The 26,964-nt window shown below is 38.0% G+C and overlaps 1 protein-coding gene across 1 annotated transcript in view; it reads right to left on the bottom strand.

The window, feature by feature from the left end:
- The window catches only part of LOC114336545 (pseudouridine-5'-phosphate glycosidase-like), a 261,275-nt gene that overhangs the window by 77,947 nt on the left and 156,364 nt on the right, over positions 1–26,964 (bottom strand). Inside the window, exons 5-6 of the mRNA XM_028286916.2 lie at positions 25,103–25,230; positions 24,866–24,925 (exon numbers count right to left, since the gene is read on the bottom strand). Coding sequence (XP_028142717.1) covers positions 24,866–24,925; positions 25,103–25,230 — 188 coding nt within the window. The remainder of the gene's footprint in view (positions 1–24,865; positions 24,926–25,102; positions 25,231–26,964) is intronic.

The following is a 26,964-nucleotide window of genomic DNA, read 5'->3' as shown; positions in this document are numbered from 1 at the left end:
AAATTATAATTTATAAATTTTGACACAATATCTACAATAAAATAGCAAAAATTATCCAAATTATTTTTAAAAATATCCAAAAAATTTTCTCCGTAGTTATAATTATTGTACGCTCCTTGTAGTAACAGTAGTACTGTATAGATTCTATATTCTCCTTGGTCAGGCACTCGGGAACGTAGCCTGAAATAGAACGACGCCAACACCGAATTGACGTGCGATCTCTCTCTGTTTACGCGAGCAGGCCTGCTGCAGGTCTGCTCGTAGCGACCGTATTATACGATTTTGAACGGGCGGATAGGCACAGAGTCTTATAGCCGGACCTACAAAATTTTATCAGTTGCTTCTCTTGTGTCTTGTGAAACTGTTTTAAAATAATTGTTTTTTGATTTTGGCTGTTATTAGTAGGTTATGTATTGAATAAAACTAGGTAGGACAATTTAAATTTGTTTATGAAAACTGAATAATGTGTTATTAGATTATATAGATAATTAAAAATTTAAAGCGAGGTTAATTGTTAACTTATCAATTTATTCGAATAGTAAATTATTATTTGATACATAAATAAAATAAGTAATATTTGACGTTGTTGAAACGTAGGTGTGTTAGTTTTATTGGTGGAAAAACTTTAGTCATCGAATATGAATATTTTAAACGATGTAATATGCAGTTTGATCGAGACGCCTTTTTCAAGGGGCCAAAATCAAGAAAGATTAGTAATTATTTCAATGGGCCGGCCTTTACAAAATTTAACAATTTTATCCACAGATAAGACAAAAGACAATCAACCATTTTCGAGATCGTTTAAAACAATATGGTATGAAAATCATAAATGGCTAAGCGGAAGTTATTTTAAAAATTCACTTTTCTGTTGGCCTTGTCTGTTGCTCTAAAATTTGAAGCAAAATGTTTGGGTGAGTCAGGGATATTCAGATTTGAAAAATTTATCAGCTAGTTTAAAAAAACATGAATCTTCGAAAGAACATTTAAACAATTGCTTAGATTTAAAACGGTAAGAAAAAAATAAACAAACTACTGACAGTGCTTTCGCTGGACATATTTCTCTATCTAATAAGATATATAATGAAGAAGTTAAAAAAGATTGAAGAAGTTGAAGAAATTGATGTTACAATTCTTTTAGCAAAACAAGAACTTACATTTCGCGGTCGTGATGAGAGCCATAATTCTTCAAACATGGGTAATTTTAAAGAAATTTTTAATTTAGTAGTTAAACGCGATCAGGAAATCCAGGATCATGTTAAAAAATAGAAGGGGTGTTCACGGGTTTGTCAAAAACAATACAAAATGATTTAATAGATTGTCTTGCCGATTACGTAAAAAATGAAATTTCAACAGAAATTAATGAAAGTCAATTTTTTTCTATACTAGCTGACGATACTACTGATATAACCAAAAAATCACAGTGTACTTTAACAATCCGTTTTGTTAACAAAGTTGGTCAGGTAACAGAAAGATTTTTAGGGTTTTTTGATGTTAGCGATAATAGATCTGTAGACGCTCTATATAGTTTAATTTCAAACGTGCTTGAGCCAAATAAATTAATTGCTCAATTTTACGATGGTGTAAGTGTAATGGCTGGCTCTTTAAACGGATTACAATCAAAAATTAAAGTAGATGCTCCAAAAGCAATTTTTACACATTGTTGCGCTCATAGATTACATTTAGTATTGCAAGACGGCTCAAAATGTATTACAAACTGTAGGATATTTTTTGTCGCCTACCCGAAGTATATGTGTAGCCTACACGCATACTGAGCTCACGAGCCGCCACTGTCGTAAGTACATACTTGCATACTTACGATAATGTTGTAACTCTAAGAGTTAAATCGTATTATCGTAAGTAGGAATAAGATCGAAACATTTGTACATACTTGCATACTTACGATAATGTAACTCTAAGAGTTAAATCGTATTATCGTAAGTAGGAATAAGATCGAAACATTTTTGTTTTACCTAGTGCTGATCGCATCGAAACTTGATATACGATGTTATTAAGTACGCCTGCATTTCTGCGACTCACACTTTCTGTAAGGTACCTTAAGCTAGCATGGCCACATGAGCAAAACCCAATTTAACCCATGCCATAATTTTTCACCAATTTTTCACTAATTTATTACCACCCTAATAATTTTTCACCCCTTAACCCCACTTCAGGAGAGATGTCACGCTAGCTTAATATTCAAGCTAGCAAAATTCTCGAAAAAACGGCATTGCATGAGCGGAATCCAATTTAACCTATGCAATAATTTTTCACCTATGTTATACTAATTTATTACCACCCTAATAATTTTTCACCCCTTAACCCCACTTCAGGAGAGATGTCAAGCTAGCTTAACATTCAAGCTAGCAAAATTCTCGATAAAACGGCGTTGCATAAGCGGACTCCAATTTAACCTATGCAATAATTTTTCACCCATGTTAAACTAATTTATTACCACCCTAATAATTTTTCACTCCTTAACCCCACTTCAGGAGAGATGTCACGCTAGCTTAATATTCAAGCTAGCAAAATTCTCGATAAAACGGCATTGCATGAGCGGAATCCAATTTAACCTATGCAATAATTTTTTACCCATGTTAAACTAATTTATTACCACCCTAATAATTTTTCACCCCTTAACCCCACTTCAGGAGAGATGTCAGGCTAGCTTAATATTCAAGCTAGCAAAATTCTCGATAAAACGGCATTGCATGAGCGGAATCCAATTTAACCTATGCAATAATTTTTTACCCATGTTAAACTAATTTACTACACCCTAATAATTTTTCACCTCTTAACCCCTCTTCAGGAGAGATGACACGCTAGCTTAATATTCAAGCTAGCAAAATTCTCGATAAAACGGCATTGCATGAGCGGAATCAAATTTAACCTATGCAATAATTTTTCACCCATGTTAAACTAATTTATTACCACCCTAATAATTTTTCACCCCTTAACGCCACTTCAGGAGAGATTTCGCGCTAGCTTAATATTCAAGCTAGCAAAATTCTCCAAAAAACGGCATCGCATCAGCGGAATCCAATTTAACCTATGCAGTAATTTTTCACATATGTTAAACTAATCTATTACCACCCTAATAATTGTTCACCTCTTAACCCCACTCCAGGGGAGATGTTCCGCTAGATTAATATTCAAGCCAGCAGAATTCCAAAAAATGGCACCTCGTGCCATGTATTGTTTATAATATGTATTATTACTGATGAAAGAAATTTTCTTTAACAGCATTGTGTTTTGTAAATAAAATTTGCTATTTTAGTGGCCGATGGTATGTTAGTGATAAGCCCTTGAAAAACGTCAACCTCACCACCCAAAATCATCATCACCTCCACTTTCACCCTCCGTAACTCCGGAACCGTTGATTTTATAACAATTATGTATAGGACCTTTTTTTATTAAATTTTGTTAAATTTTATGTAAAACATTTTTGTATAGAACATTGCTTATCCTAAAGCATAGATTTAGAAATATTGACGAAAAACGTAAAAAAACTACTAATTTACCGACTTTTCCCCCATCTCTCCCCGCCCCCCAAACCGGACGCTCAAAATAAAAAATATGTGGACCATATAGAACAATTTGGTATATTTTTTTAAAATAAGGACACAAAAGTGTTTTCCATAAGTGGTTTCCACATATTATAATTTCAAAATTTCACCCTGTATTATTCATAATATACCATACATGATGTAGTTCGATGAAATCAGGTTTAGGGCAGTCAATGAGAGTATGTGGCTCCGAATTCCATCCTACTATATCGATTTACGTGATATTTTCACAGTAAGTAGGGAATAGCCCAAGAAACAAAGTCTACCCTATGCCAATGTGTGCTTTTGTCGACGGTGTGTGGGGGCGGTTCCCACCCCTTCTTGGGGGTGGAAATTTTTTTGCTTAAATAACTACGGAAGTTGCTAGAGAACCTAATACTAAGCAAAAACTGTTCTATATTTTTTTTTCGAAAACTCCATAGCCTCCATGAAATTGGCCATTTTCATTGAAACATAACACCTTTTCAAACGGTTTTTTGCGAATACCTTAAAAACTATGTATTTAACTAAAAAAACCATATATGTAAAACATTTTTGTAGCTTATAAAATAGCAAAGAGATTCTTTCCCTTATGAATCTTCTAGTTATAACACAAAAAGAGATATGGTAAGCGAAAAAACTTGTTTTCTTGGTGCATGCTCAAATCAGTGTATTTAACTTGAAATAACAGAGAAACGGTCGATTTTAGGTGTATAATGCTACCAATAACTTTTGTTGTGCTTGAAAAGACCTTTAAAATAAGCAATCTTAAATGTCGATTACAGTCAAACTATGCGAGATAAACTGTAAAAAATTTGATGACTAACGTATTTTAAGAAAAAAATTGAGAAGTATATTTAACCCCTTATGACAGCCCTGGGCACTAAGGCTATCTTCTCCCGGTGAGGGTGGTTATCCCTTATCCGAGGGGTGGAATAATTGATACGCTTTTACTTGTTGAGTTATTTTATTTACACTCGCATTAGCATAAGCTGGTAGCACCGCACCCAAAGAACATCTCGTGTAGAAAGAGACACTATCTTTAATGTGGAAATATTACGTCTGATCACCAAAATAGAATGACGAATGTCTCCTATAATAATAAAGAATTCCCTTGTTATAGTTTAACTGTTTATATATTTAGAAATGCCTATTCAGCATCGACCATGAAAAGTGTTTATAATTGACTCTGCAATTATTAGTGAATCGTGATCTTGGCTAACAATATTTATATAATCGAATGAAGGTTGTAATGTTGTTTTGATGACATAAATAACTGAAAGTAATTATCGTAGATAATTACAGGGTGTTTTTAAGATATATCTACTGAGTACAGATGAATTCTTGTACACCTTCCCTTTTTAGGAATTTTCCGACTACGGGGAGGGAAATTTGCAAGTCGTGCTACTAACCCATACTGTGTTGTAATCAATACAAAAAATTTATTTTATATACAAACTTCCTAAGCCTACGCAAATACATAAATAATATAAAATGTTCGTTTAACAACATTGTTTCGTAACACTTGTCACTCACTGTGTTTTCGGATTGTAAGCATATAATCTATTCTTATGTATTTCCTTGATTTTATTGTTTTCTATTCTGATTTTACAATTAACGTTATTTACTTCTGTTATCGTGAAAGGACCTACATAAAGACTATCAAACTTACCATTCTCTTCCCTTTTTACAAGGACTAGGTCTCCTCTTTTAAAGTGTTGTGGTGTTGTTTTGGGCTTATTTTCTTCTTGCCGCTTTTTTTTGTCTTCATTGCTTCTAGTGAGTTGACCTATCGTGTCTATGTACGCTGTGTCCTCTGGTTTCGAAGAAGTGTCCGATATCACGTCTTCTTTGACAAGTGTTCTATTCGGTTTGTTAATGTGACATTCATGGCATTGTTTAACGTATTTTCTTACGTCTTTTTCTAAATTTTTCCATCTAAATCTTGCTTTTAGCTTCTTTATTAGTCTATTTTTCTTTAAGTGTCCTCCAAACATCGGGTGATTATGGTATTCTCCTATTATTCTGTGTTTTTCTTTGTCATCTTTTATTGTTTCTGGTACTTCACATATGTATATTTCTATATTCTTCAATTTTTTATTTCCTTCTTTAATAAATTCATCAATTGTGCACATTTTAAAAATAATATCATTTACGTATATTTTTACTTTACGTACTGCATTCTCTACCGCCAGCTTATCAAGCTGTACCAACGCTTGGTTTAAATCGAAATGATTCAATCCTGTGGCTATGCTTTTGCTGCATTTTATTTTGTTTTTGGCCCTAATGCTCAGTCTTGGTGAGATTAGTTCTGCTCCAAAGGACAAAATTGGTAGTCTATGCGCCTCTAAATTATTTAGTACCTTCCTTACTGTCTGTTTGGTGGCTTCTGGCTGTAGTGCGAGTTCACTTTCAGCCTTTGTTTGTCTTGCTTCTTTCTCCTTTTCTTTTGCTTGAGCTCTTGTTATAGCTAGTATATGGGCGTTGTCTATGTATAGGTTTTTTAGTTGATGCAATGTTATTCTTGAAAGGCTGTCTGCGTAGTTACTTTTCCCTGTTATATACTCTATTTCGAAGTCATATTCTTCTAGGTCTAATCTGATCCTCGTGAGTTTTGAGGTTGGTTCTTTCATTGCAAATAGGTGTGTCAAAGGTTTATGGTCTGTTTTTACTTTGAATGTTGGTGCTCCATATAGATAACATTTAAAATAATTAATTCCCCAATGAATCGCTAGTAATTCCTTAACGATTATAGGTTTATTACATTCTCCTTTACTAAAACTTCTTGATGCATATGCTATAGGTAGGTCAATTCCGTTATAATCTTGACTTAGGATTGCTGAACAACTCTCATTGGATGCGTCTGTTGTTAAGATAAACTGTTTGTTGAAATCGGGATATTTTAAAATTGGTGGTTTCGTCAGAGATGCTTTAAGCTTTTTGAATGCTTTTTCACACTCCTCGGTCCACGAAAATTCTACTCCTTTCCTCGATAATTTGTTGAGTGGTCTGCATATTTCCGCAAAATTTTTAATAAAACGTCTGTAATAGTTGCAAAATGCTACAAATCTCTTTGTTTCTTCCGCTGTCTTAGGTGTCGGATATTGTTCAATTGCTGCATACTTCGCTTTGTCTGGTGATACTCCCTCTTGAGAAAGATCATGTCCTAAATATGTTACTTCCCTTCTAAAGAATTGACATTTTCCTGGGTTAAGTTTCAAATTGAATTTTCGACATGTCTCGAATGTCTTTTTCAGGTTGTCTAAGTGATGTTTTTCGGATATTCCAATTACTACGATATCGTCGATGTAAAGAAATGCTTTGTCTGGTGTTAATCCTGAAAATGCTATTGACATCATTCTTGAAAAGCTATTTGGGCTTACATTTAATCCAAAAGGTAATCTGGTAAATTGAAATGCTCCATTTTCTGTGCTGAACGATGTGTATTTTCTCGATGATTTTTCTAATGGTATCTGGTGAAAGCCTGACATTAAGTCTATAACTGAAAACCATTTTGCTCTTCCTAGTTGATCTAATATCGAATCTATTCTTGGTAATGGAAATTTATCTGTAACTATCTTCTTGTTCAGTTGTCTAAAATCTATGCATAATCTCCATGCTTTTCCTCCATCTATAGCTTTTTTCGGTACCAGTACTACTGGACTGTTGTACTCGGATGTAGATGGTTCTATGATTCCTTGGTCTCTTAGGTTTTGTACTTGTCGATTTAATTCCTCTGTTTGCGCATGAAGTGTCCTATAATTCTTGATATATACCGGAGTTTGGTCTTTAACTCTTAGTTTTTGTTCGTAGAAATTGTTACAGGTTAACATATCATGCCTTAGGGCGAATATGTCTGAATATTCCTCGCATAACGATACTAAGTTGTCTCGTATGTATTCTGGTATGTCTAATTTCAGTGATTCTCGTAATTCTTTTTTTCTGTCCTTGCTGTCGTTGACTAGCCTATATATATTGAATAGTTTAATATCCAACGTCCTGATTGTGCTTGCGTCTACATTTACTGTTTCGTACGTTGTGTTCAAAATTTTGATGTAAGGATTATTACTTGAAATAATTGCTCTTGCTATGAATATTCCTGGTTGTATTTCTTGCTGTTCCACTATCCTGTCTTTCTTTAACGTTTGAAAAATTTTTACGATTCTGTAAATTTCACATCTAGGCGGTATTATTATGGTGTCATTGTCTATATTATCCAGAATTTTCGTACTAATGTAACAATCGTTGTCCTCTTTAATGTGCATTTTAAGGTTTGCGTAATCTAGTATACATTGAAAGTTAGAAATAAAGTCTCTCCCAATGATTCCGTCTGTTGGAATTGGAAAGTTAGGTTCTACCAATTGAAAGATGTGTTCGAATCGAGTTCCTTTTACTTCGAGTGTTGTCTCAACTTCTCCCATTGTTTGCAACTCTCCTTTAGTGACTCCTTTTATTTTCGCCTTTGTGTTTGGTTTCACCTGTTCCTTCATAAAATCTTGTGAACATTTTAGTATTGAAATGTCAGCTCCTGTGTCTATGATAAAAGTGCTTGTGTTTTCAAGAATTCCTGTTTTCATTCGTACAAAGTTCGTTAGGTTTAGGTCGAAGTTGTAAATGTTATATTTTATTTCTGCCTGTGTGCTTCCAACTTGTTGTTCATTCAAAACCCCAACTGCTGGTTTTCTTGCTCTTCTTGACTGTCCTCTATTTCTAGTAATCTTACGTTCCTGTTACGTCCGCCTCTCTGGTTTCCTCTGTATGTTTGATTGTTAAATTGTCTGTATCCTCTGTTCGAATAATTTCGTTGATTGTCCGTTGCTTCTCCTTCGTTCCGTTGTCCGAAGTTATTTCTTCTTCCTCTGTCATATTTGTTATGATATCCTCTTCTGTATTGCTGCTGTCCTCTCCTATTCTCGTAGTTTGTCCTATAATTTAAGACTCTTCCTTGTGCATTTTCTTCAGTCGTATCGATCGACAAAAATTTAGATACTACTTCCTGCGGTGATGTAAAGTTACCTGCTTCGAGTATTAGCTTAGCTTTCTCTGCATTAGCGTTTCGTTTCATTGTTGTTACTACGGCTTCCGTCGTATATTTCTTTGCTAAGTCAAGTGGCATTCCTTCCGCTATGTATGCTACTTTTAATTGTTCTGCTAACTCTTCCACTTCAGATGCGTACACTGCTGCATCTCTATGCCCTTGCCTTTTTTTTCTAATTTGGCTATTAAAATCTTCGGATTATCACCTTTTAATTCTTTCTTTAGTGCTTCAGCTATCCGTGGAATTGTATCTTCTGTGGTTATTAGGTTCCTAGCCTTATTGGTGAGTCGCGTTTTTATTAGCGTTACAGCTGTGTCTTCATGACCTTCTGCCAATTTTCCAAGTAGTTCTAATGCGTCTAAAAATGGTTGTAATTTCCCTGCGCTTCCATCGAACTCGTTGGGCAATATCTTGCTTGCGATATTCAAAAATTCATTGATTGTCAAAGCCATGTTTAATATTGTTATATCTTGTTTTATGTCACCTTTTTTCTCTTTTATTTCGTCGTTAATTATTTCTTCTTCTCCTTCCTCGTCGCTTTTTCCTTCTTCTATTTCCTCATCGCTTTGTTCCTCTTCAACTTCCTTGTCGATTGGTTGATGTATTGAACTTGGAACCACTGTTCTCACATTTACTGCTTGAAATGATCGTATAACTTTGTCTCTGATTTTTCCAAAATATTTGTTGCACGATTCCCTTTGTTTGTCCGAAAGTGCTTCCCAGTTTTTCCTAGTCAATTGTGTGAACTTGTTATAAGCTTTAATTAGCTGTGTCGTTACTTCTTCCTTTATGTCCTTAGATTTCGGAACTTTTTTCTTTAAGACTCTTCTGCTTTGCCTGTCTATTTCTTGTGCAATTTCCTCAACTATTTTGACAAAATCTTCCCAAGTAACTTTGTTGCTACTCATTTATACATAATTTTTTCTTTTTTCCAGCTTCTGCACTTCTTAGCGAAAATATAAATTCGATAGTCTTACGGTGTATATAGATATGTAGTATATAGATATAGAGTAAAAAAAATATAGAGATAAAATAATACGTCAATATATGGTAAAAATATGTAAAAATTGCAGTAGTAATAAAAATTCAAAAATAAATAACGTTATATTAACCCTTGTAAATAAGTAGTTAGAATAATAATTTAAATGTATTATGCATATAGCGTATATTTGTTATATCGTATATTTATTTTGATAGGTATATTTACGATAGCAAATATTAAGATCATAAAAAATTGCAAAAATGTACTAAAAATCAGTAATCAAATAATAAATGAATAAAAGTCAGCAAGGATAAAGTATACGTTGATAAATATGTAAAAATCATATAAAATTGTATCATTGCGTCCTATAATAACTTAATATGAGGGTAAAAAAAATCTTTTTATATTGATAAATATTGGTAATAGAATAGAATAATTAAGTAAAAATAGGTAAACTTGAAACATATATTAATGTAATTAAGGTAGCACATAATGTTTATACTTTATATTAATCAGGAAATACCATAAAAATAGCTAATATGGACTTACCACTTTTACGCGTCTTTGTTCGTATCACAAGTCCTCGCTGCACGTTCCATAGCATTGTCCATTTTCCATTGTCCCACGATGTTCCATCTCCATACTATTCCCTTTTCAGCTCCGCGTCGGCCTGATGTCTCCATCCATTTTACATACCACACTGTTGTCTAAGGTGGTCTAGGTGCCTGAACATTGACGTGTTTCTTCATACCTGTCCTGTTCACCAGTCCTGAGTTCTTCCCTGGTTCTGGATCGCCATATGACAGCCCTGGGCACTAAGGCTATCTTCTCCCGGTGAGGGTGGTTATCCCTTATCCGAGGGGTGGAATAATTGATACGCTTTTACTTGTTGAGTTATTTTATTTACACTCGCATTAGCATAAGCTGGTAGCACCGCACCCAAAGAACATCTCGTGTAGAAAGAGACACTATCTTTAATGTGGAAATATTACGTCTGATCACCAAAATAGAATGACGAATGTCTCCTATAATAATAAAGAATTCCCTTGTTATAGTTTAACTGTTTATATATTTAGAAATGCCTATTCAGCATCGACCATGAAAAGTGTTTATAATTGACTCTGCAATTATTAGTGAATCGTGATCTTGGCTAACAATATTTATATAATCGAATGAAGGTTGTAATGTTGTTTTGATGACATAAATAACTGAAAGTAATTATCGTAGATAATTACAGGGTGTTTTTAAGATATATCTACTGAGTACAGATGAATTCTTGTACACCCTCATCCACAAGAATTCAAATGCATCGTTTTCCTTCTACAATACAATTTACTATAGTGTTCTTTTTATGTTCGTAAAGTTGGGCGGGTTTAAAATGAATGATTTTTGAAAAAAATAAGATCAAATTATTGAGCGCATATGATACGGATATGATACGAAATGATACTATTCTTTCCGCATTTCAAAATTTCCAAGTTAAACCTCCACAAAGATGTTTACCTATTGTATCTACTACTTGTAGTAAGTGTATGGTCTGTATTAAAATTTATTTACTTCTCTGAATAATTTTTAACCACGTTAGTACAGGAAAGTTAAGATTTAAGGACAAAAAAATCATTTTTTACAATTTTACTGTACTTTAATGTTATTCTGAAGCTGTTTCTTTGTGGAATCTTATGCAATTTACTATTTTATTGGGAAATAAATATTTTATAGTTTAAGCCAGATCAAATTAAATTTTTGGAAGAATATTTTGACTAAGCAACACAAAAAAAATATTTTTAATTTATTAAAATTTTGTATTTCAATGACGACTTCCGAAGTGGAAGTCGAAACACCAGTAAATTTCATTTTTAACTTAAATTGTGGCTCATTTACAAATAAAATAGTAAATTTCACTATATCTACTATATTTATAAGTAAAATAAGAAAGGGCTCTGGTAAGTTTTTACTTAATGTTAACCAACCTCATAATTTTACAACCAAAAGCACACTGAATGGGAAACGTTCCACAAGCTATACATTCACGTTAGCTGAATGCAAAATATTTTTGCATTCTAATGTATAAATGCTTAATTATTAATTTGTACTGCTAAGTAGTTCATATTTTGACTTGAGTAGGCTAAGTTATAGAGTAAATAGTACAGGGGGAAAACAAGGAATGTCACATTGTATACAGACATATCGAGATAAACACCAATAAACGTTTCATACTTATGATATCTAAAAACCACTTAGAATATTCTTAGCAAAATTCTGACAACTCTTGTTTTAAAATCTTAATATAATATTAATCAAATATTATTATATAGGGTGGAAGGCACTTATGGAATAAAATTATTTCTGTCCTTGTTTTAAAGAATTTAAAAAAACGCTAAGACCAGTCCATTTTTAAATATAAATATACGCTTTTTAAACCTAAATTTGATTGTACTGTTAAAGAAAATTTCATCAGTAATAATACCTATTATAAACAATATATTCCGCTTACGAGGTGCCATTTTTCGGAATTCTGCTGGCTTGAATATTAAACTAGCGTGACATCTCTCCTAAAGTGGGGTTAAGGGGTGAAAAATTATTAGGGTAGTAATAAATTAGTTTAACATGGGTGAAAAATTATTGCATAGGTTAAATTGGATTCCGCTCATGCAATGTTTTATCGAGAATTTTGCTAGCTTGAATATTAAGCTAGCGTGACATCTCTCCTGAAGTGGGGTTAAGGGGTGAAAAATTATTAGGGTGGTAATAAATTAGTTCAACATGGGTGAAAAATTATTGCATAGGTTAAATTGGATTCTACTCATGCAATGCCGTTTTATCGAGAATTTTGCTAGCTTGAATATTAAGCTAGCGTGACATCTCTCCTGAAGTGGGGTTAAGGGGTAAAAAATTATTAGGGTTGTAATAAATTAGTTTACCATGGGTGAAAAATTATTGCATATGTTAAATTGGATTCCGCTCATGCAATGCCGTTTTATCGAGAATTTTGCTAGCTTGAATATTAAGCTAGCGTGACATCTCTCCTGAAGTGGGGTTAAGGGGTGAAAAATTATTTGGGTGGTAATAAATTAGTGAAAAATTGGTGAAAAATTATGGCATGGGTTAAATTGGGTTTTGCTCATGTGGCCATGCTAGCTTAAGGTACCTCTTTCTGTATGCAAGCTGCGACAAGTTACGATGCGACTATGCACTAGTTCCGATAATATTAGATGATATTAGTCTGTTTACAAACAGTAAATACACGGTATTTTGATTTTCGATTTTCGGTGTAGTTTTTTCTTGTTAAACTAAGTATAAAAGAATAGTTTTTTCTATAAATTTGATATCACAATGATATCATCATAATAACAATATCATATTAAAAAAAACTTGTGAAAAGAAAAATTGTAGAATGAAATGTTTCACAAAAATTTCGGAAGATCAAAGAAGAACTATTTTTCAAAAATTTTGGGCAGTGGGTAATCACAACAGGCACATAGACTTTTTAGTCAAATATGTAACGAAAGAACAAAAAAAAGTAGAGACTATCAGAAATGCAAATTTTCGGCGTTAGTTTACAATGAAGTATTTTTAACAGTTGAAGAATCGAGCTTTAAAGTTTTCAAACTTTTTTTCAACACCCTTGACATTAGTGGCATTTAGGTACGAACTGTCATGGAAAAACTTAAAAAATATGAATTTAGAATAGGAAGTCCGGACAATAGAGGCAAATTTACTAGTAAAGATACCAAAGGAGAAAGAAATAGAAAATTTATAAGAGATCACATAGAGTCTCTACCCACAAATGAGTCCCACTACACTAGCAAGGACTCAAGACGTCAATACCTACAAGTTGATATCCAGTCTTTAGCCCAAATGTATAGACTGTACATTGACTGGGCCAAAGATAAAAAAATTCCTATTGCCACTTGCAGACAGTAAAGATTATGTTTGTGAACATGACTTTAGCATAGGATTCTTTTTACCTAAAAAAGATCAATGTGACATATGTGACAAATTTTTATTGGCAGATAGTAACAAAGCAGAAGAATTAGAGACAAAAAAAAGAAAACATCAAGAAAATAAAGAAGCTGTACGAAAATTAAAAAACAACGACAAGCAGCATGCAAAAGAGGACCAATTATTCAACGTGACTTCTTACGATTTACAGAAGATTTTAGTGACCCCCTACAAAGATGTCAGTATTTTTTATTATAAATTAAAATATAGCCCTTACAATCTAACCCTATTTGAGATATATGTAGGTAATAATAAAGCTCATTGTTACATCTGGCATGAAACTATTGCAAAGCGTGGAGCCAACGAAATTGCAAGTTTTGTACTGGATTATATAAAACATAAAATTCAAGATGGAATTAATACCTTTTTATTTAGACAATCGCGCCGGACAAAATCGAAATCGTTTTGTTTATGCAATGTATATATATGCTGTTGAAAAATATAAGTTTCTATAATCCAACGTTTTTTAGAAAAAGTGCATAACCAAAATGAGGGAGACAGTGTACACGCATTAATAGAGCGACAAAAAAAGGTAAAGTCGTATATACTCCTGACCAATGGATTATGCTTATTAAGATGGAAAAGGTCACTGGAGAACCTTATAACATAATAGAAGTTAACCAAGATATTGTTTATAATTTTAAACAGTTAGTAACAAATGAGAGAAATTGGAAGACTGACGAAAGCGGAAAGTGCGTTAGATGGAATTATGTAAGGGAAATAGAAATCTCTAGTGAAGAACCGCTGAAAATAAAAATAAAACATGACTTTATAGATGAAAATGAAAAATATGTTTTAGAGTTAAACAAGAGAAGTAATACAAGAATAAAGAAGCTTTTAATATGTACACCTAAAAATTTAGTCAAAGCTCATAAAAATTTAATTCCCATTTAAAAAAAAATGATCACTTGCAATACCTATGCAAGTACATAGTTCCTGAATGTATCAAATCTTTTATAAAAATCTTCTTTATCAAACACTTATACAAAAAGATGTAGATGATGAAGAAAACTGATTACATATATCTTTACATTGTAATATACACATTTCTTTTCCAGAATAAAATTTTTGTGTTTTTAAACAATATATTTTTTTACATTGAAATCAAAGTAATGAATAACCATTGTCAGAATTATCTTTGTCTTCTGTGTATCTTTAGAAACGATGTTAGTGACTTCAGAAATAGCAAGCAGTTGCATCGTATCTTCACATACGATATTAAGTAATTTAAAAAAGAGAAACTGTTATATTGTATCTCTTGATAAGATATTAGCTACTTCAAAATAAGTACCTTACTGTGATGTATCGAGCTCTCGGACTATTCAATCACGAGACGAACCGCGAAGTGCGCGCGCCGAAGATTAGACACACACATGCGCGAAATACTTTCAGATTGGCCTAATATACTGGCTATTGTTGTTAACCTGTAATTGTTATATTTACATAAATACACCTAAATAAACGAGTAGTGTTCAAAATACTGTTGTATTAATTATATATTATGACAACCCAGGCTCGTACATGAAATTGTACTCGTACATAAAATTGGCGACGAGGATGGGATTTAAGTGCTTTGTTCTTGTTCATTCCCGGAGATAAATAATAAGACAACATGGCAGCTTACGGGAACATCGAAAACTTCAATATTAGTGAGCCAAAAAATTGGGACTCCTACGTCGAACGTATGGATTTTTTCTTCACGGCCAATAATATTACCGATCCAGAGAAGAAAAGAGCCACATTTCTGAGTCTGTGTGGGGCAAATACTTATGAAATTATAAGGTCTTTGGTTTCACCAGCAAAAGTTAGTGATTCGAGCTACGAAGAGATCACTGCAGAGTTGAAAAAACATTTTGCGCCAAAAAGGTCTGAAATTGTCTGCAGATTCAAGTTTTATAGGCGAAATCAGCAAACTGGTGAAACAATTTCTGTGTATCTAAAAGAATTGCGAAAATTGGCAGAGCCATGTGGTTTCGGAACTGCCCTGGACACAATGCTACGAGATAGATTAGTCTGTGGGATTTTTGATGAGACCTTACAGCAAAAGTTGCTCGCCACAGAAAAGTTAAAACTTAAAGACGCACAAGACATGTGCCTGGCACACGAAGTGGCTGTTCAAAGTTTGCAGGTGTTACAGGAGAGTGAGTTGAACACAGAGATGAACGCAGTAAGTTTTCGTAGAAATCAGCCAGGACAATCAAAACAAAAATCAGCTGATCGCGAACGGAAAAAGTGTTTTCGGTGCGAAAAGGAACATTCTCCTGAACATTGGGAACACATTAAATCAACCTGTACATTTTGCAGGAAAATTGGACACATTGAAATAGCTTGTTTTGGTAAAAAGAAAGACCAAAATCAAAGACGCAAAGTGCATCAGACTACCGAGGAATCGACATGAAATACCGAGCCGGTTTCGGGAAATACTCAAAGTGTTTGTTATCAAAGTACCGACTATAATTTTTCGTTACTTAACGTGACGTCTGATAGCATTACCTGGCGTAGGGATGTGCCGACCCCATCGCTCGGTGCTCGAGAAATTGGGCATCGCAATCAGTCCCCAAGCCAAGGTGTAGCATCGTGCCGATGGCTGAATGGCGCCGGGGAATGGCGGCGCGAACGGGACCTTGGGGCACCAGGGGGCACCCCATTGTATGAACCCCTTACTGCGTCATGCGGGGCTCTGGCGTAGCGGACCTTTGTTCCCTAGCTACTCGTGGGAATTCGTATGGAGAAAACAAACCAGATGAACCCAAACCCGACTGGTTCGGATGGAGGGGTAGGCGAAAGTCACACCCCCCTGAAGAGCCAGGAAGGAAAAAAGCAGTATTCAGAACTGGGGGAAGGTGAAAGCCACGCCCCCGGCAATGGAACTGACACGGTGTTGCCCTTACTTGAGGCCCTAAACCTCAAGAGGAAACACATGTCTGGTGCTGGAAAGCGCAGAATAGCCCGTGAAAAGGCGAGGGAGATGGGGCTACCCATAAAACCTCGGAAAAAGCGGGCTGATAAAACCAAACCCCCTGCCGTCGCCTCAACCAGTGCGGGCAAGGCCATGCTTATACCTGCTGGGGGCAGCAGTGGAGGGGCAGGTAAATCCGTGGACGGTAAGGCTCAGGAGGATGGGAAAGCCAAGGCTACACTCGCCTCAAAGAGAACACTGGCCACTAAGAGACCACGGGAATCTGGCAGCAACCCGCCTTCGGCGGAAAGCAAACCACCCCGCGGGAAGAAGAAGAAGGGGGCGGCGGGAGATGCCGTCACTCCCCTCCTGCAGATGGGACCGGGCCGAGCTATAGCAAGGCGGTTTCCACTCTAAGGATGGCGGTTGTCTTAAGGGGCTTCCCTGAGCAACTGCTGACCGAGGAGCAAGGGGCAACGGTCCTCAAAGCGATCAACCGGGCGGTCTTTGCGGCGGACCCGGATCCTGATCGCCAATTTGACGGAGCAAGTCAGAGGGATGGGGCTGTCCTCGTCACCTGCTGCTCTGAAAAGGCATCCAAGTGGCTTGTGGACACGGTGAGGAGCCTTGAACTCGAGGGGATTGGACAACTTCGCGCTGGCAGCGTGAAGGAAGTCCTTAACCGCCCCCGAGTTTCAGTTCTGATCCCCACGGCCTACATGGACGTAGAAGACCACGAGTCGATTTTTAGGATTCTGGGCCACCTTAACCCAGGCCTCAAAACCGACTCGTGGAGATTGTTTGCAGAAAAGAGGGAGGCCAAGAGCATCCTCTTATTCTGCGAAATACCAGAAGCCGACTTGGTGATGCTGCGTAAGATGGGGCTGCGTGTCAGCTTCGGACTACACAAAGTCACCTTCGTCGTGCTTAAGGAAGGGGGGCAAAACCTGCAAATGCTGAGGGTGGTGCAAATCAACCTACAGCATAGTAGGGCAGCCTCCGCTGCGTTCTGTCGGTGGTTCAGTACTAGTGCGGTTGACGTGGCCCTAATCCAGGAACCATGGCTTGTCTGTGGCCGGGTTGCGGGCCTAGCTAACTGCCGGGGAACAATCATCGCAGACCATAGTGCAGAGAGAATCCGGGCGTGCATTGTTGTGCGTTCCGATCTCAAAGCACTTACATTAAATGAGCTGTGTTCGCAAGACATAGCTACAATAATGGTAAAACATCACTTGTTGGGTGGAACAAGGGAGCTAGTACTGGCCTCTGTTTACCTACCATATGATTCACCCGATCCACCTCCATCTGTGGAGTCGGATAAATTAATCAGCCACTGTGGGCGGAAGCACCTGCAAATGCTGATAGGAGCTGACTCTAACTCTCATAACGAGGTGTGGGGCAGCACTGATACGAACAAAAGAGGGGAGCACCTGTTGGAATTTATTGGCTCATCTGGGCTAGTTATTCTAAATCAGGGCAAAGAACCTACCTTTGTTACCAGTAGGAGGAGTGAGGTAATTGATATTACTTTAGCATCTCCCCTAGTAACCAATAACGTGGCACGGTGGTATGTGTCTGAGGAACCAAGTTTCTCGGACCATAGATACGTGGTAACGGAGTTTTTGGGCTCGGAGAGGGAGGTTACCACTTACCGTGTTACGCGTAAAACAGACTTGGACAGCTATGGGGAGGAGCTTCGTCTTAGGGTCGGGCAACTGGCCACTGAGATTAAGAGCCCCCAATGCTGGAACACGTCTCGAAGGCTCTGCAGGAGGCCATCTTAACCTCCTATCAGATGAACTGTCCGCTGACCAGCCGCCCCGCTACCAAGAACAGGTGGTGGACTCGTGAACTGGGCAAATTGCGGAAAAAGACTCTTTATAGAGGCGAAAAGAACAGATGACTGGGCCGGATATGCCCGGGCTCTGACCGAGTTTAACAAAGCTGTGAGAAAGGCTAGGAGAAAATATTGGAGAAAGCAATGTGAGGAGATCGCCACTGCTCCCGCTGCTGCTAAACTCCAACGGATACTCTCCAAACAGCCGGCTAACCCACTGGGGACCCTCAAGGCCCCCGGGGGTGGCTTTACAGCAGATAGCAAGGAGACACTGGAGCTTATGCTCCAGACACATCTCCCTGACTCAGTGGTAACCAATGAGCCGGATGCTCGGCTGGGTCAGGAGGGACTGGAAAACAGAACCTCTAGGGCTAGCTGGGAAACGGCAAAAAAGGCTGTCACATACGCTAGGGTGGAATGGGCCATACACTCATTTTTACCCTATAAATCCCCCAGACCAGACGGGATATATCCTGTATTACTGCAACAGGGGTGGGACATTATTGGACCGCTCATGTGCAGGATTTTCCGGGCGAGCGTGGCATTTGGGTATGTCCCGCGTGACTGGAAACTGGCCAGGGTGGTCTTTATACCTAAGACGGGCAAGAATCCTCTAGACCCCAAGGCATATAAACCTATTACTCTCTCGTCCTTTATTTTAAAAGCACTAGAGAAATTGATGGGGATGTATGTGCGGCAAACCTTTCTCAAAGAAAGGCCACTGCACTGCAATCAACATGCTTACCGGGTGGGCAGATCGTGCGACTCAGCCTTGCACCATTTGATGTCTAGGATAGAGGAGACGATTGAACACAAAGAAGTGGCGCTTGGTGCCTTCCTCGATATCGAGGGAGCGTTTAACAACACCACGTATGATGCCATGCTTAAGGCGGCGGAGAGGCATGGCATAGATGAAACCTGTCGCAGGTGGATTAGCTCCACACTGCATGGCCGACAGGCACAGGCTTCACTATTTGGGGAAACCATGAGGGTCACTGCTACAAGGGGAACAGCGCAGGGGGGAGTAATATCCCCGCTACTATGGAACCTAGTGGTAGACGAACTTCTGGTAGAACTGAATAACTTGGGATTCTACACCCAGGGTTATGCAGATGATATCTGTATTTTAATCCGGGGGAAGATTCCACACGTAGTTTCGGAGCTAACGCTCCGGGCTATAAAAGTGGTAGAAAGCTGGTGCGAGAGGGTCAGCTTAAGTGTTAACCCCTCAAAAACGGTTACTATACCGTTCACACACAGGAGGAAATTGGAGGGCCTCACGCCCCCCAAACTCATGGGTGTGCAACTCAATCTGGCTACAGAGGTGCGCTACCTGGGCCTTATGCTTGATACCAAGCTAACCTGGAATGCGCAACTAGCAGCGACCGTTGCCAAGGGCAAGAAAACCCTCATGATTGCTCGTAGGGCAATTGGCAAAACTTGGGGCTTAAGCCCGGGAATCACTAAGTGGATTTATACTGCTATAGTGAGGCCCTCCCTCACATATGCTAGTGCTGTGTGGTGGACAAAAATGAACCAAAGTTGTGCAGCCAAAGAACTTGGGAAAGTTCAGAGGCTAGCACTACTTTGTGTTACCGGGGTAATGAAAAGTACCCCGACGGCAGCCATGGAGGTACTCATGGGACTCCCTCCCCTGCACCTTCTGGTGATGGCCGAGGCGAGGCTAGGGGCCTACAGGCTGCAGTTAAATGGTGTCTGGAGGCAAAGGTCATACGGGCACACCAGGATTGTGGGGCACATTCGTGACCCCATCCTGGATATGGTGAGTGACTGGAGTCCGGTCACTCACAAATTTGATCCTCCCTTCAAGCTGGGGTTAAAACCCCCGGTGGAGGGGGATAAAAGACCGCAGAGTGAGCTAACATGGTTCACGGACGGTTCAGTGATGGGCGGGCGCTCTGGAGCTGGAGTGTATGGTGTAGGACCCGAGGTGTGCATATCTATGCCTCTTGGGCAGTACACCACTATATTCCAGGCGGAGGTGGCTGCTATCACGACTTGCGTCGTAGAGAATATTCGAATGGGCCTTGAGAATAGGACCATACGTATTCTCTCGGACAGTCAGGCAGCACTTAAGGCCATTGCCAGCTGGAGAATTAACTCTAAGCTTGTGCTGGAATGCCGACAACACCTGGAAACCCTGGCCTACCGAAACCGAGTGGAACTCGGGTGGGTGCCGGAACATACGGGGGTTGAAGGAAACAAAAGAGCCGACTCACTTTCGAGAGAGGGCTCGGCTGTCCCCCTTACTGGGCCTGAGCCTAGCCTAGGGGTGACCAAATCGGCTGTCAAAGGAGCTGTTGCTAAATGGATCCTTGCGCAGCACACCCGACACTGGAACGATATTTCGGGACAGCGGCACAGCAAGTTAATGATGGGCGGCCAAACCCCTCGTTAACCGACGAGGCCCTACGACTCGGAAGGAAAAAGCTTAGGGCGGTAACTGGCTTACTAACCGGACACTGCACCCTAAGAAAACACCTGCACAACATGGGGATCTTTCACGGAGCCCCTGTTTGCAGGAGATGTGGGGAGGCAGATGAAACTGCCTCACATGTCATATTTGACTGTCCAGCCCAAACCCGATGGCGACTGCAATACGGGGTCGAAAACTCGAACCTAAGTGTCAGAAGTCAGGTAAAGAACCTAATAAAGGGTCTTGTCCTGCTAGCTGGGAGAATGGACCTCTTATAGGTAACAGACGACTTAAGTTCAAGTTAAGTAATCCCGAACCCATTGGGGACAAAAACCCAATGATGGTTAACCCGAGACCGAACGGTGTGCAATAAGCCTACTCAGGCTGCAGTACGGGCCCCATGGCCACCCGGTTCGATCTAACAATCAAAAAAAAAAAAAAAAAAGATAGCATTACCGGTAAATATTTAGTAGACGTGCTACTCAATGACAAAAATGTGAAAATGGAGGTTGATTCGGGCGCAAGTTTCTCAGTGATTAGCAAATCGACCTACCATAAAATATTTAGTGAAAATCGACCTAAATTAAATCAATCCAGTGTTATTCTACGCGATTATCAAAATACAGTGATACCCGTACTGGGTCAGTGTCTAGTGGAGGTACAAAGGGGTCAACGGTCAGCCAAGCTTCCACTTATAGTCACGGAAGGAAACCGCGCCAGCATTCTGGGTAGAAACTGGTTTGAGAGGTTAGGATTAACCATAGCAGGGGTAAGCCAGATTTATTCCATTATTAATTATCCAGAAGAATACCCAGATGTATTTAACACGGATTTGGGATCTTACCGGGGTCCCCCAGTAAGTTATTCTTTAGACAAAAATGTAAGGAGAATTATGCTTAAAGCACGCAAACTTCCCTTTGCACTAAAAGACAAGATTGAAGCTGAATTGGACAGGCTTATAGCGCAGGGTGTTTTAGAGCCGATTACACACCCAAAATGGTGCACCCCAATTGTGACCGTTTGCAAAGACAACGGAGAGGTTCGGATCTGCGGCGATTACAAATCTACATTGAACTTAGCGCTAAATCCAGAACCTTACTCAGTGCCAGCGGTACAGAACATTTTATCCACTCTCGCGGGCGGTAAAGTGTTTGCAAAACTAGACATGGCTTATCTGCAGTTAAGTGTCAACCGCGAAGCTGCAGAAGCACAAACAATTATTACGCATAAGGGGGTTTTAAATGCAATCGTTTACAGTTCGGTATATCCGTTGCTCCACAAATTTTTCAAAAATTGATACACTAGATTAACGGGTATTTCGGGTGTACTACCATATTACGATGACATTCTAATAGTAGGTAGCTCAGAAATAGACTTAGACTCAAAAGTGCGCGCAGTATTAACGCGTTTCCAGGAAGACATTTGCGCAAGGAAAAGTGCGTTTTTCGAACAAAGACAGTAGAGTTTCTCGGGTTTAAAATTAGTGAAGACGGTTTACGTCCCCCTAAAGACAAAATCGCGGCCATCACCAATGCGCCTGCTCCGACTAATAAAATCGAATTACAAGCTTTTCTTGGACTTTTAAATTTTTATCATGCTTTCCTAAAAGACAAGACAACTGTTGCAAATCCGTTACATGCACTGCTCCGAAAGGACGTTCCTTGGCAGTGGCGTTTCAAGGAACAAAAAGCTTTTGAAGTATTAAAAGACATTTTGGCAAAAGAACCGGTGTTGGGACATTACAGTGAACGGAAGGATTTATTTTTGACGTGTGATGCTAGCCCTTACGGGGTCGGTTGTGTGCTTAGCCAGCGCGATGATGAGGGACGCGAATATCCAGTGGCGTACCATAGTCGTACTCTATCGTCTGCGGAACGAAACTTCGCCCAAATCGACAAAGAAGCACTGGCCATAATATCGGGCGTCAAAAAATTCCATGAATATGTATATGGCAGGAGAATAAGCATAAAAACGGACCATAAACCATTGCTGGGTATTTTTAATCCAAAAAAAGGTGTTCCAGAGATACTGTCACCCAGAATGCTTAGATGGGCTCTTATGTTATCTGCATATGATTACGAATTATGCTACATACCGGGTGCAAAAATTCAGAATGCAGATGCTCTGAGCAGGTTGCCACAAAAGGTAAACGCGCCAGAACAGCCAAACTCAGATGACGATTTGATGCTCGAGAACATCCCAGAAAAACTAATCTGTGCCAAAGACATCGCGAGTGAAACTAAGAAGGACCCAGTGTTATCTAAAGTTTTGCAGTGGGCATGGAAATGCTGGCCTGAGAAGAAAATTAAATTTTCAGATGAATATACTCCTTATCTACAACGTAAACACGAAATTAGCTGTTATCAAGACTGCCTGTTATGGGGTACAAGGGTAATAGTTCCACTCGGAGGGAGGAAAACAATACTGAATTTGCTACACTCAGCACACCCTGGAATCGTAAAAATGGAGTCACTGGCACGCTCATATGTTTGGTGGCCAAATCTCGACAAGCAAATTGAACACCTAGTAAATACTTGCAGCGAGTGCCAGGAGTCTAGAAATATGCCAAAAAAGGCTCCAATCCATCCTTGGGAGTTGGCCAGAGCTCCATGGACAAGAATACACCTCGATTTTGTCGGTCCATTTAAAGGAAAAATGTTTCTGATAATCATAGACTCATATTCAAAGTGGTTGGAGGTAAAATAGACATTTTACGCGGTTTATTTGCCACTCATGGCATCCCAGATGTTGTGGTATCGGATAGCAGAACTAGTTTTACGTCGGCTGAGTTCCAATATTTTTTAAAGAAAAACCTTATTAGACAAGCATTGGTGCACCGTACCATCCAAGTAGTAATGGGCAAGCGGAACGCATGGTACAAAATGTAAAAAATGCACTTAAGAAAATGACAGATAGCAATGAACAAACCAACATACAAGTAGCATTGCACAGATATCTCCTTACTCAGCACATTACACCCCATTGTGCGACAGGGAGATGCCCATCCGAAATATTAATGGGGCGGAAGTTAGGCTCACTTTTTGATCGTCTACAGCCTGATTTTAGGAAAGAGATGCTAGCCAAGCAAGAGATCAAATATCCTAAGGAAGTAGGATCCAGAGTTTTTCACGAAAACGAGACTGTATTTTTTCTCCTGGTCAAAAGTGGTTTCCTTCCAAAATAATTGAAACCACCGGACCATTAAGCTACAAAGTTCAAACACTTGATGGTAAAATTTTACGTCGTCATTCTGACCAAATAAGAACTCGTGTATGTTACCAGGAAACCACAGACGAAGTTACACCTTCAACCTCGATGAAAACGGGAATACGCGAAACTCCGCCACAGCTTTTCCCGCATCCCTACGATTTGGTAGATCCAGAACCAGAACTTGGAGAGCAGGTCTCTGAAGTCAAGAAGCCACCCGCTCGAATAAGAAAACCTCCAAAGTATTTAGAGGACTATGAGTAGATTCATCTAGGAGGGAGGAGTGTGATGTATCGAGCTCTCGGACTATTCAATCACGAGACGAACCGCGAAGTGCGCGCGCCGAAGATTAGACACACACATGCGCGAAATACTTTCAGATTGGCTTAATATACTGGCTATTGTTGTTGTTAACCTGTAATTGTTATATTTACGTAAATACACCTAAATAAACGAGTAGTGTTCAAAATACTGTTGTATTAATTATATATTATGACAACCCAGGCTCGTACATGAAATTGTACTCGTACATAAAACTTACTTACATCGTATGTTTTTTTAAGTTAAAATTTACAAATATTTTAGTATTTTTTTAATTTCATAATTAATAGACATTATAGCGACGAATCTTCTTTTAGCTCTAGCCAAAATTTACATTTAATCAATAAAAACTTCCTGAAAAGTTGTGATTATAGAGTTACGATTTGTTTGCGAGCGTCGATATGTTTATAATTGGTATAAAAAGTTTAAGGAAATTTAAAAAAATTAATATAGTGCAGGTAAATTCAAACTATAAAATTCGTCATAAATGGTCACACTATGAAATTTTAAGTATGTATGTGTTTTTGAATATCATCAAATCTACTATTATACAACATTATACCTACCCAATATTAATAACCCTATCAGTATAGTACTTACCTGTATGTTATCTGTGTCAAGGACAGCACTGCAATCCATATTGGAACCACCAATAATAATCTAAAAAAAAGTATTACAAAATGGGTATTTATATGTAATAATTATATTAAAATCTCAAAATCCAAAATTTTAATTCTAAAATAACACAAATATGTATATTACAATGATGGTTGAATTATTATTTTCTAGTGAATTATCAGACATATCATTCAAAAAAATATAATGTTATGTACTAACGGGTCGTCGTTGGATGTTTTCTCTACTGATGGATGAAGCTTTATCTTCTCCTTGAGAATCTCCAAGTTTGGCCAAGGCTACAGCAATATCAGCAGCAACGTTTGCATTATTTTTTATCAATGCAATATCTTAAAAGTTATTAAAGAAAATGTATATAACTAATGCATCGAGTACAACATACCACTGGTTCTTACATTTGTAGATAACGAAAAGCCTTTTGATTCTGTAGAGTTTGAAACAGTACACATGTCACTAATCAAAAACATCTGTGAAAACGCTACATCAAGTATAGGACTAGACGAAGACACAGAAAAATTCAGCTTAAGTCGACGAGTAAGACAAGGAGACAATATTTCACCTAAATTGTTCACGGCAGCTCTAGAGTAAATATTCCTCTTCCTCCAATATCCTCAGTGCCTCTTCTTCTCGGCTAGGATCTTGCTTTTCAGTTTCTTCTCTCGCGAATTGTACTTATACCATATCCAGTCTGCTAGCTTCGGTTAGGTATTAACTATCATATGACATATGACACCCACCCCTACCAATCATACACGTCCTGATACTCATATCCGAGGAGAAAACGTCCCCTAATACAAAAACCAGTGGAAGAAACCACTGAGAACAAATGGATATGAATAGAGCAGGAGACTATGGCACCTCATGCTCAAGGTGTAACACTACCCAAGTAGCAATTTGTCGACGCGACAACGTTGTCTACCGCGTGGCAACGTTTTCTTACAACGTTGTTATTGCCTACAAGACGACCCTATTCTGCACTGATTTGGTGGACCATTTTTGAGTTGTCTTAACGTTGCCTAGGCAACCTCCTGTAAGCAACATCGTTTCGTAAGCGTTGCATAAGACAACTGAAGCGACTATAAAAAGCACCTGCACGTGCAATGGTTGCTCAAGGAGTCAGAGTAGTTATGTTTTTTTACCTATATTTTTAACACCTATATGGTGAATGCGAAAACCAAAAAGTAAACTGTTTTGACATCGTATTGGGTATTTAAATTTATATAAATACATAAATGACTTATTACCTGATGTGAAATTTATAAACGCATCTCAGATTACCGTCAAATATGGATATTTCACCTTTAAAAAACACACGCGCTCCTTTTTTATGACATTTTTGACAAAAATATGCAAATTTAAAAAATCAAATTTTAATATAAATGTCAAAATTTATATTAAAGATGTTCTGTATAAATTTAATGTATTGATGGTGCTTTTAAAGGTATCAGAAAATGCCTGCATTTTTTATAATCTGTGTTTTCATTTTCTTTACATCCCAAAAATCTCAAGTAAAACCAAAATGGCTCATTAAACAATATTACCAATATTACTAAAAAATACCTTATAACCAACCTTAGACGGACAAGACAACTTAGAAGTCCAATCGCCAACCAAACCCGACCGCGCCGACTATCAAAACCATTTTAGAACGCACCCTCTTATTGGGCGACAGAGGTCATGTGACCAGTGTCAAAAGTGTATCATTCTCATTAACAGCGTTGCCACATTTAGTAGATTTCTACTTTATTGGTAGATTTTTGATATTTTTTAAAAAATTCTATAGTTTATTTTTTAACCAGGAGGAGTAAACTTAAAAGGCAGATTCACGTCTAAGAAAGTCACTAGAATAACAACCAAATACATCTTCTTTTTTGGTTGATCATGTCGGCCCTCAACGGTAATCCATAAATATTATATTATATTAATACGTCGCTAAAGAGTTCTAAAAACGACTGCTTTTTATATAAAAGCAGACTAACAATCATTAAAGGAATAACACAGTTAACACAAAAAATCGCCGGTATAACTTAACTAACCTATGAAAGAGTGGAGTAAACTTGCCT

Source organism: Diabrotica virgifera, chromosome 8 (genome assembly GCF_917563875.1).
Source record: "Diabrotica virgifera virgifera chromosome 8, PGI_DIABVI_V3a".
NCBI lineage: Eukaryota > Metazoa > Arthropoda > Insecta > Coleoptera > Chrysomelidae > Diabrotica > Diabrotica virgifera.
The sequence above is the reverse complement of the archived record's forward strand: the minus strand, read 5'-3'. Positions and strand labels throughout refer to the sequence as shown.